At 35.3% G+C, this 11,492-nt stretch overlaps 1 protein-coding gene across 3 annotated transcripts in view; it reads left to right on the top strand.

Moving 5' to 3' along the window:
* Positions 1 to 11,492, top strand: part of RIF1 (replication timing regulatory factor 1) — a 46,464-nt gene that overhangs the window by 28,303 nt on the left and 6,669 nt on the right. For 2 of the 3 annotated variants that reach the window (XM_017523212.2, XM_017523215.2), the window contains exons 16-25: positions 611 to 813; positions 1,647 to 1,749; positions 2,849 to 2,968; positions 4,000 to 4,151; positions 4,824 to 4,904; positions 4,995 to 5,049; positions 5,447 to 8,668; positions 9,856 to 10,002; positions 10,318 to 10,395; positions 10,485 to 10,600. In XM_017523212.2, the coding sequence (XP_017378701.1) occupies positions 611 to 813; positions 1,647 to 1,749; positions 2,849 to 2,968; positions 4,000 to 4,151; positions 4,824 to 4,904; positions 4,995 to 5,049; positions 5,447 to 8,668; positions 9,856 to 10,002; positions 10,318 to 10,395; positions 10,485 to 10,600 (4,277 nt within the window). The remainder of the gene's footprint in view (positions 1 to 610; positions 814 to 1,646; positions 1,750 to 2,848; positions 2,969 to 3,999; positions 4,152 to 4,823; positions 4,905 to 4,994; positions 5,050 to 5,446; positions 8,669 to 9,855; positions 10,003 to 10,317; positions 10,396 to 10,484; positions 10,601 to 11,492) is intronic. The other variant, XM_017523213.2, reaches the window with a different exon arrangement.

Here is an 11,492-nt window from a genome sequence, read left to right as displayed (position 1 = left end):
TTTGGAGACAAAGGCTTACCCAAGTGGGAATGCAGTGATGTGATTGCGGCTCGCCATACCCTTGTCCTCCTGGGCTCAGGTGATTCTCTCAGCCTCCCAAGTAGCTAGGACTACAGGCACACACCACCATGCCTGGTTCATTTTTGTATTTTTTTATAGAGGCGGGGTTTTGCCATGTTGCCAACATTGGTCTCAAACTCCTGAGCTCAAGCAATTTTCCCGCTTTGGCCTCCCAAAGTGCTGGAATTACAGGTATAAACCACCAAGCCCAGCCTAGTTAATCAACTTTTATCTCATCCCTTTCTTTGTATATGATGGCGATCAGACCCAAAGTTTTTTAGGTGAACTTATGTAGGTAATTATTTATCTTGTTATTATAAAAACATAATTTCTTTTGTTAATAAAAAATAAGTTCAAAATTGAACTGTAATATATCAACAACCAAAGAAAATTCAACTGATAATTTGTCAAGTTGTAAAAAGGGATATATATTTGAGACAACAGTGGGGGTTAGTTTAAAATTTGCTTAAGTTTAAAAATTGCAGTAGCAACATATTGTGTGAGTTAATGTTTAGTATGTTTTTTGCTTTTATTTTTTCCTTTTTCCTAGTTAGAAAAGCTACTGGGAGAAATTATTGCCTGTCTGCAATTCAGCTACACTGGAACTTACGACAGTGAACTTCTTGAACATCTCTCCCCACTAATATGCGTAGTATTTCTGCACAAGAGTAAACAGATTCGAAAACAGAGTGCTCAGTTCTGGAATGCTACATTTGCTAAAGTGACAATGTTGGTTTATCCTGAAGAGTTGAAGTATGTTAACAACAAAACTTCTATACAACTAATTATACTGTTGTGATCATGTAAATTAATATTTTGGTGTAAAATCTTTTCTTATGAGGAATCGTTACAGAGGATTCCTTAGTTGAAATATTACCATTTGGGATACATGATAATTATTAAACATTTCACCATTTCGTTCGTCCTTAGAATAACCTTGATTTCAGAAATGAAGAAAAGTAGTTTAAATTATCCTTAATGGAAGAGACAAGGAGGATAGGAAATGGATGATTATTACAGGTAGACATGAATGCTGTATATAATCTACTTCTCTTTGGAATTTTCTATGATACAAATTTGGAAATTCAGAAAAGTATAGGGAATAATACAAAAATTGTCTAATTTATTCCAGTTATTATTATTTTTTTTTGGGATGGAGTCTTACTCTGTCGCCAGGGCTGGAGTACAATGACGTGATCTCTGCTCACTGTAGCCTCTGCCTCTAGGGTTCAAGTGATTCTCCTGCCTCAGCCTCCTGAGTAGCTGGGATTACAGGTGCCCACCACTACACCAAAATAATTTTTTGTATATAGAGACAGGTTTCACTATCTTGGCCAGGCTGGTCTCGAACTCCTGACCTCGTGATACCCCCGCCTAGGCCTTCCAAAGTGCTGGGATTACAGGCATGTGCCACCACACCTGGCCTATGTCTTCCCAGTTTTATATATGCATAGTAAGGAACAGTCTTTATTTAAAAATAAAAATCTATTTTGCTGCTCTAAAAGTTTAAAGTGCTGTTGTTAATGGATCATCAGTTCACCAGTACTACTTGACTTAAGGTGTATATTTTATGTACTTTTTAAAAGGCCAGTATTAAGACAAGCCAAACAAAAATTTCTGCTCTTATTGCCTGGTTTGGAAACTGTTGAAATGATGGAGGAGGAATCCAGTGTACCATATTCTGATGGAGTAAGTTGGGGGATTTTATTGTTCATTTATTTTTGGATGTTTAAATTGTTTATTTGTTGACATATGATATAGAACTGAACAGAAAAGAGTTCTGTAACATAGGCTTTTTCCATGTTATCAGTTGCCTGGCCTAAAATTACTTTTGTGAATTAAGGCATAAAATTTTCACTAGAGAGTCTCATGTAAATAATCTCTAATTCTTGTCATGAATCACCCATTTTGAACTCATACCTCATCCGTGCTCTTCACAGAGTAAAATTCATAGCTAATTGTTGCTCTGGAAAAACTGGAAATAATGGTTACTAATTCATGTCTAAGCAAAAGCTGTTCATTTTCTTATTTTAAAAAAATTGATTTTCTCATTTCTTCTACCAGAAAAACACATCTTTGCTGTCACATCACATTAGGAGCAAAGTTTCTTTTGCTAAATATTTGATTACTGCCTGAAGATCTACGAGTTAAAGGCATGGGTACTATATACCTATGAGGTGGAGTGTTCTTAGAAAAGTTTTTTCTATTCAGAGCAGATAGGGTATAGCTATTTTTTGTTTAGAATCTGTAAGAGGAAAAAAGAATGTTATAGCCAGCTAAGTACTGCATTTGGTTTTGACTGAAGTAAAAATTTTTCGCCAGATAACTAACAATTAGGATTGTTAAAGAGTTGTTCACTGGAATTTGGTCTGTAAAAGGTGTATATTCTGTTGAGGGCAAATATGCTCTATCATACATGCCTTATTAACCCTCTGTTTAGTGTTTAAAGTTCTATGGCTTTGAATTTTCTCTTAGAAATATTTTCATTTACAAGTAGGGTGTTTGAACCTGGTAATTTAATTCACTTTGTGTATTTATGTGACATGTCTTATTTTCAGAATTCATAAAATTATAAATACTAAACAGCTACTATAAAAGAGATACCAAAGGCATTTGCTATTGAATTAGACAGTGGCTTTTCTTTCTTTGATTTTTATAGGCTTGAATAATTAGAAAAACTTTGACAATATTTGCAATTACTATCAGACTGGAATTTTCAAAATGTGAAAAGGAAAAGCAAAATATCACCTTTGTACTTAATGAAATTGTTTCATTTTTAATAAAACAGATAGAAAATTCGCAATTAAATGTGAAGATAAGTGGCATGGAGAGAAAATCAAATGGAAGAAGAGATTCATTTTTGGCACAAACTAAGAATAAAAAAGAAAATATGAAACCAGCAGCCAAAGTATGTTTTTAAAAGGACACTTAAAATCAAATTTTTAAGATAAAGTATATGGTAACTTTCATACAACTTTAAAAATGGGATGGAAAAGCTGTAAAAGACTAAATAAAGGTTGAGATTGCAGGGGAATTGAGAGCATTTGGCCTAGAAAGACTGTTAGGATAGCATGGTAACCTAGAAGCCTTGGGTGATGATTTCTTGTTAGGAAAGGTAAGTTTCTGTGTAATGCTTAGCAGCTGTCACATGTAGTTATTCTAGGCAGCAGCCACCTTGAGATGGAATGAGACTAGTTATGAATGACTAACATAGGTAGCACAAGAGGAAAATATTTTAGAACTTGTGATTAGCATTGTTGTTTTAGAACTTAATATTTTGAATAGAAATAAATAATGCCTAGATAAGACACCAATGTTAAGCTCAAATGTTAACCTAAGTATCATACTAGTTGCCAGTTAACTGACTTTGAGACAACAGTTCTCTTTTCCATGACCTCCAGTAAAGGATATTCTAGAATCTTGAGACTATAGCCCTGGTGAAATGAAAAGTGTTATTTATTTATTTATTTTTTTTAAGAGTAACTCTGCCACATTTTTGTAGCCACAATAAATTAAAGCAATGGTTCCAATGAACGTTTATTGATAACATTGTAGTACCAAAGTTACCTGTATGTGGGGCATATTGGTGACTTTCACTTGACTAAGTCATGTTTCAACTTGGGAGCTGCAAATGTATTCACCTTCTGCCATATCAGTTCATTTCCATGTGTTGGCCTGACGAACGTTTTTGCCCATATTTTGTAGTTAAGCACAGACTTGGCTACTTTACAAAGCGGTTTAATACTTTCTGTTTTCTCAGCATTTATTAGAGGCAAAAAGAAAGTGGGGAACATTGTACTAACTTGTTACTGATCATGAGTATTATGAACTTCATAATCACTATTAAAAATGGTGTCACTATAGAAGAGAGTAATAGAAATGTTGGAAAATAATTTGGAAACAAAAATGTGCATTTGTTTTATTTTTTCAAATCTGCAGCCGAAACTTGAATCTTCATGTTTAAAAGTAAAGAGTGAAATTCTTTTGGAAGAAGAAAAATCTACTGACTTTGTGTTTATACCTCCAGAAGAAAAAGATGCAAACGAAAGAATACTAACTGAGCATCAAAAAGAAGTTCTCAAAACAAAGCGGTTTGTAGGCCTTTTATCTTGAGTTAGGTATTTGGTATTCAGGCTTAGATTTCATGCAGAAAACTATAACTTTGTGTTTAGAACTAAAATACTGTGTGTACTAAATTTTAGTGCCAAAAGTTATACTGTACATAAATGCATTTCATAATGTATAAAGCTACCTAGTAATGTACCAAATATTTATAAACTGAACTCCTTCTTTGAGGTAGGTTGGGAGGGGAAGACAGTTTCATGGAATATCTGGGAAATAAGCATTTTAGGTCATGATTTTATAACAACTTAGTAGGATTGCAAGTTTAATTTCTTTTTACATTTTGTTTTATTTTTTTGAGACAGAGTCTTGCTCTGTTGCCCATGCTGGAGTACAGTGGCATGATCTCTGCCGACTGCAGTCTCTGCCTCCTGGGCTAAAGTTAGATCCTACCACATCAGCCTCCCAAGTAGCTGGGACTACAGATGGACACCAAGCCTAGCTAATTTTTAATTTTTTTTGTAGAGATGGGGTTTCGCCATGTTGCTCATGCTGGTCTCGAACTTCTGAGCTCAAGTGGCTCACCCACATCAACCTCTCAAAGTGCTGGGATTACAGGCATGAACCTGGCCATAAGTTTAATTTCTAAATGTAAGAATATCCGATTTTTGAAGTTACTTATATACAGTTTTTTTTTTCAGGTGTGATATTCCTGCCATGTATAATAATCTAGATGTTTCCCAAGATACTTTATTTACTCAGTATAGTCAGGAAGAGTCTATGTGAGTATAGAAGCCATCAAACTTTTATATCTGTTTTATTCATTTTAAAATAATTATAAAAGCAATATTTCTTACCATTATTTATTTCAGGGAAATTCCTACTTCAACCAGAAAACCAAAGGAAGATTCTAAGATGACGATTACGGTATGTTTGGCATTTCATATTTTGGGCTTTTTAGAATCATCCTTCCATTATATAGTCTGTTAAACTGCTGAAAGGTCTGTAGGTCTTTCCTTTATTAATTTTAAGATTTACTGTATGATTTCCTGTTAACTCCCTCCCATTCAGATACTAGCAGATACTTTTGCACGGGCGTGTGCGCACACATGTGTGTGTAAAATAAATGTACTTGGCTTTTCTTGAATATTGACTATTAGGAACACAAATTATTAGGCACCTGCCACTGACTTTGGAATAGCTGCCATATATTGCATGTCAGTGGTTATCTTTGGATTACTGAGGTTTTATGCTAAAGTTTTCCCAGAAAGTCAGACTTGTTTGACAGTTATTAATCTGTACATATGTATATATTTCTGTGCAGGAGGAGCAAATGGATAGTGACATTGTCATTCCTCAAGATGTCACGGAAGACTGTGGTATGGATGAACATCTTGAAAACGCCTCCCTTTCAAATAATGAGTGTGGTTCTCTTGACAAAACCAGTCCAGAAATGTTGAGCAGTAATAATGATGCCAGAAAAAAAGCTTTAATTTCATCAAAGAAAATATCAATTGAATGTGCATCCAGTACAGAAAATTCTTCTGTTATTAGCAGTAGTTCGGTTTCTAATGCTGCTGTTTCTGGGACTCCCCCACACCCTACAAGTCGGAGGCAAACCTTTATTACTTTGGAGAAGTTTGATGGTTCAGAAAATAGACCTTTTAGCCCATCTCCCTTGAATAATATGTTATCAACTGTTACAGTAAAAAATAACCAGGAAACCATGATTAAAACAGATTGTCCACCAAAAGCAAAGCAAAGAGAAGGGACTTTTTCAAAATCTGATTCTGAAAAAATAGTGACTGGAACTAAGAGATCAAGCCGGAGAGCTGGTAAAGCTGAACAAACAGGGAATAAAAGGTCTAAGCCCATAATGAGATCTGAACAGGAGAAAAATACTGAGGAATCTATTGAAGGCATGGTAGTCTTAGAAAATAACTCACCTGGTTTGCTTAAACAAACAGAATGTGTGTCAGATAATCAGGTTCATCTTTCTGAATCTACAATGGAGCATGACAATACAAAGCTTAAAGCAACAATGGAAAGTGTTGTATTATTGGAAACTAATACTGTAGAGGAGAAAAATGTGGAAATTAATTTGGAATCCAAAGAAAATACACCCCCAGTAGTAATACCAGCAGATCAAATGGTAAATGAGGATAGTCAGGTTCAGATAACTGCAAATCAGAAAACCCTCAGGCGGTCTTCAAGGCGACGCTCAGAAGTAGTAGAGTCTACCACTGACAGCCAAGATAAAGAAAATAGTCATCAAAAAAAGGAACGACGTAAGGAAGAAGAAAAACCTCTTCAGAAGAGTCCATTGCTCATAAAAGATGACGTGTTACCTAAACACAAACTGATTTCTGAACAAACTATACAGGAGAATTTAATTGAAAAAGGAAATAATTTACATGAGAAGACTCCTGGGGAAACCAGTGCTAATGCAGAAATTGAGCAAAATAAAAAAAAGCCAGACCCTGAGAACATTAAGTCTGAGGGAGATAGTACCCAGGACATTCTAGACAAGTCCTCTGAGAAACTAGTCAGAGGCCGAACACGGTATCAAACAAGAAGAGCATCTCAGGGTTTGCTTTCTAGCATTGAAAACTCGGAATCTGATAGTTCGGAGGCAAAAGAAGAAGGGTCTAGGAAGAAGAGATCCGGAAAATGTAAAAACAAAAACAATGAAAGTGTTGACGTTCAAGATCAAGAAGAGAAAGTAGTGAAACAGGAATGTATAAAAGCTGAAAATCAGTCACATGATTATAAAGCAAGTTCTGAAGAAAACATAAATATAAAAGCTCAGATTTGTGAAAAACAAGATGAAGGTAGTACTATAATATATCAGGATTCTACAGTAACTTCAGATTTGTTGCAAGTTCCTGATGATTTACCAAATGTGTGTGAGGAAAAAAATAAAACTAGCAAATGTGCAGAATATTCCTTTGCAAGTCGAACTGTGCCAGAATCAAATCTAAGGACTAGAAATGCCATTAAGAGATTACATAAACGGGACTCTTCTGATAATTGTAGTGTGGGAGAATCCTCAAAAATGGGGACATCAGATATTTCTTCACTTTCAGAAAAAACTTTTCAAACACTTGAATGCCAACACAAGAGAAGTAGAAGGGTGAGGAGATCTAAAAGTTGTGATTGCTGTGGGGAAAAATCACAACCTCAGGAAAAGCCACTCATCGGGTTAAAGAATACAGAAAATAATGATGCAGAGATTAATGAAACCAAAAAGGCAGATGTACAGATACCTATAGTCACATCTGAAACTTCTCAAGCTAATCCAGATTCGGGAGGACAATTTTTAGATGAACATCATAGTGTATATTTTCTTTTGGGTCTTAAAGAGGATAATGCTACTGTTAATGATTCATTAATTGTTTCTGAAACCAAATTAAAAGAAAATACAATGCAAGAATCTCCTCCTGAAATAATAAACTTTAGAGAGGAAACTTGTGATAAGGATTCTAGTGAAGCAATGTCTGTAGAAAGCCAAGAGCCATCTAATGAAAACTTTAAAACCATTGGCTCATGTTTAGGTGACTCGAAAAATGCCTCTCAGGAATCTTTGCAGACAAAAGAAAAACTAGAAGAAACCCCCAAAAAGGAGCTGAGTCTGGAGAATGTTACTGTTGAAGGAAGTGTATGTAAAGTAACAGAATCCGACCTAGATAAAGTAGAAACTATGGAATTGGATGTAGGAAATGAAGCTAGCTTCGCTGAACAAGAGAGTACCAAAACTCGTATTTCTGAAGAAGCAACAATAGAAGAAAATAATACAAACGATGAGTCTGAATCAGACACAGCTAAACTGAATGCCGAAGAAGCAGCATCTGATGAATTAAATTCAGGTATTAGTTTTTCTGATAATACTACACCTATAAAATTGAATGCTCGGTCTGAGATTTCTGAACAAACAGCAGTTGGGGAACTAGGTGGAGGAAGTGATGTGTATGATCCACACTCATCTGAAAAAACGAATACTGAAATGGAAAATTACGAAGAAACGATGATTGGCGAGGCAAAGGCTGAAACTGGCCATGATGAAACAGAGAATGAGGACATAACTACCAAAACCTCAAAGCCTGATGAAGCTGAAACAAAAATGTTGAATGTGGAAATGGACAACTTTGTTCGTGACACAGTTGAAATGAGCGCTGAAGAAGGAATCATTGACTCTAATAAAACTGAAATAAATACTGAATGTAGTAAATCTGAAGAAAAATTAGATAACAATCAAATGATAAGGGAAAGTGATATTTTACAGGAAGATAATACTTCAGAGAAAGTGGAGGAACCATCACAGTCTCTGACATCCAGAACAGCTATATCTGAACTAATAATAGAAGACAATAATGCATCTCCTCAAAAACTAAGGGAACTTGATCCTTCACTTGTGTCAGCAAATGATAGTCCTAGTGGCATGCAGACACGCTGTGTCTGGTCTCCTTTGGCTTCTCCATCTACGAGCATTTTAAAGAGAGGACTAAAAAGATCCCAAGAAGATGAAATCTCATCACCGGTTAACAAGGTAAGGGGAATGAGGCTGAAAATTAACCCAGTATTTGGTTGGAACATTTTGGTCATACAGTGACCTCTGGTGAATGACAAAATATTTCAGTTGTATCACCACTCATTATTTACCATAATGGTTGCCAAGGAAAGGGTAGGTAAAAGAAAAGGTTTTGAAAAAAGGAGACTGAAGCCCTTTAGATAAAACATCTTTCATTTTATAATACTAAAGATCTCTATGCAGCCATGTACATTTTTCACCTTTGGCAAAATTGATAAGGCTCCTACCGTCTTATTCTTGTACCATAATATCATTTGAGGATACATTTAGGAACACAGGCAACATTGCCACTGATAAAGCAGATTTAGTAGTTGTCATGTGCTAGGACATTATTCTGTTTTATATTTTAGATACATGTTTATATAAACTCATTTCCAGACCATATCTAATTAAAAAGAAAATCTTGTGCCTTTATTAATTTGTAAATGGGATGTTATTTATAGTTATTTATATCCCCATTTCCTCAGCTGAATTACAGATTTTTTACTTTAGAAAAGATGGATTATCTGTGTATCTGCTTTAGTGTCAGGCCCTGTGCCTTGCACATAGTTTGTTGAATGAATTAAAAAATAGGAAAAGTTAGGTGTATTTACACAGCATAATTTGTCTTCTACTTAATAAAATAGCCGTCCTGAAAAGGTAAGATATTGGAATTCCTTAATTACTTGAACTTGGTATTTACTGTAGAATACATTTTATTTATACCAGCATGCATGTATAGATGTGACACCTTGCTTTTTGCCTACAACAAGCACATTGAAAATGTTCCTTCAAAATTCCTGTTCCTGTTATTCATATGGTATCTCAACTTACAAGATACACTGAAAATTCTGCTGAGACTCTAGAGATTAAATTATTTCTGTTTTTTACGTCAGTGCAGTTTTATTAAGTTTTTGCTACTATGCCTTTTTCACAATTTTTAGTATTATTCTGAGACAGTTTTAAATACAGAAAATTAGAGTGAATTGTGGCGTTAATATGACCTGTGAAGACAGTCACTAGGAAGAACTGTGCAGCTGACGTCTAGTGAAATAAGTTTTCTAAATCCTCATTCTTTTTTTGGGTAACCTCATAGTGAAAACATATGGTGTAATTTTTTTTAAAACTTTAATTTTGTTAAGTAAAATCCTGATCTGTGTTTTCAGATTCGCCGTGTCTCCTTTGCAGATCCAATATACCAAGCAGGGTTGGCAGATGACATTGATAGACGATGCTCTATTGTTAGGTCCCATTCTTCAAATAGTTCTCCCATAGGAAAAAGTGTTAAAACATCCCCTACTGCACAGTCTAAGGTAAGCTGCAGGCTTTAAAATATACATATATGTGTACAGACACAGTTACATGTGCATGATGTGCCATAAAATGAACTATTTGAAAAACATCTTTGTGTTGAAATATTCTTTTCATCTGCTACACGGTAAGGAGAAAGGAAGAGGTGGTAAGAGGCAGTAATGATCCAGCAAGTAATTGATTAGGTGGTAGATTACTCTTATTATGTTTTTTGAAATTTTGAAGAAATCATTATAGTCTAAGTTGTAAAAATTGTAAAATTATAGTCATCTAGGGTTCTGAGTGTTTTTTTTTTCTCTCTCCTTTCTTCTATCTAGCATAATACCACTTCAGCCAAAGGATTTCTGTCCCCAGGATCACGTAGCCCTAAATTTAAGAGCTCAAAGAAGTGTTTAGTAAGAAGTGCTTTAGTTTTCATGTCACTTTATATTTTCATGTTCAGTCAGTTGACCTCTGTTTAACAGTTTCTGAAATTTATTCTAAGATTTCAGAAATGGCCAAAGAATCAATACCATGCCCAACAGAAAGTGTTTACCCAGCTTTAGTGAACTGTGTGGCACCAGTTGACATCATTTTACCTCAGATTACATCAAACATGTGGTAAGTGGTTATTTAGGCTTGTTGCTTATATCGCAAGGTGCCACTTATTTCAGAGGACTATTTGAATTCTCAGGGTTCTCATGTTTCGAATTGATTGGCATGTACACACACATTTTAATTTTGAAATAAAAATGCAACTGAGACGGTAAGCCAGATAAGGAATATAAGAAATACTTAATACAATAAGATGTATGCATATTTTAGGTGCTGCGTTGAACCCTTACATCCATCATCTTGTTTAATCCTAATGTAAACCTTATGAGGAATATGAATGCCATTTCTACTACCACCAAAACCGTACAGCTATTTAGTCATATGTAAGAAGCATGAGGCTCACACACATAAAACTTGTTCATCAGGTGTTTTGTTTCTAATTAAAAGTTTGTTTCCTTGGTGTTCTAAGTCTTGGAAACTTAAATGCATGCATGTAGATCATTCACTATATCTTAATTTTTTTTTTTTTTTTTAGAGGGAGTTTTGCTCTTGCTGCCCAGACTGGAGTGCAGTGGCACAATCTTGGCTCACTGCAACCTCTGCCTTCTGGGTTCAAGAGATTCTCCTGCCGCAGCCTCCCGAGTAGCTGGGCCTACCACCATACCTGGCTAATTTTTGTAATTTTAGTAGAGACGGGGTTTTACCATGTTGGCCAGGCTGGTCTTGAACTCTTGACCTCAGGTTATCCTTCCACCTCGGCTTCCCAGAGTGCTGGGATTACAGGTGTGAGCCACTGTGCCCAGCCAGTCATTCACTATATCTTGATTAATTATTTCAGGTAGTTTGTGATGCCCTGTGATTGTTTCTCTTTAATGGAATTATCGGGCTACCCTGTCGTGGCATAATCCCCAATAGGAAATGAAGTGTTCTTAAACTTCTCTTTTATTTCTTATTTCTT

The sequence above is a fragment of the Cebus imitator genome, unplaced genomic scaffold (genome assembly GCF_001604975.1).
Source record: "Cebus imitator isolate Cc_AM_T3 unplaced genomic scaffold, Cebus_imitator-1.0 Scaffold27, whole genome shotgun sequence".
Taxonomy (NCBI): domain Eukaryota; kingdom Metazoa; phylum Chordata; class Mammalia; order Primates; family Cebidae; genus Cebus; species Cebus imitator.
The sequence above is the reverse complement of the archived record's forward strand: the minus strand, read 5'-3'. Positions and strand labels throughout refer to the sequence as shown.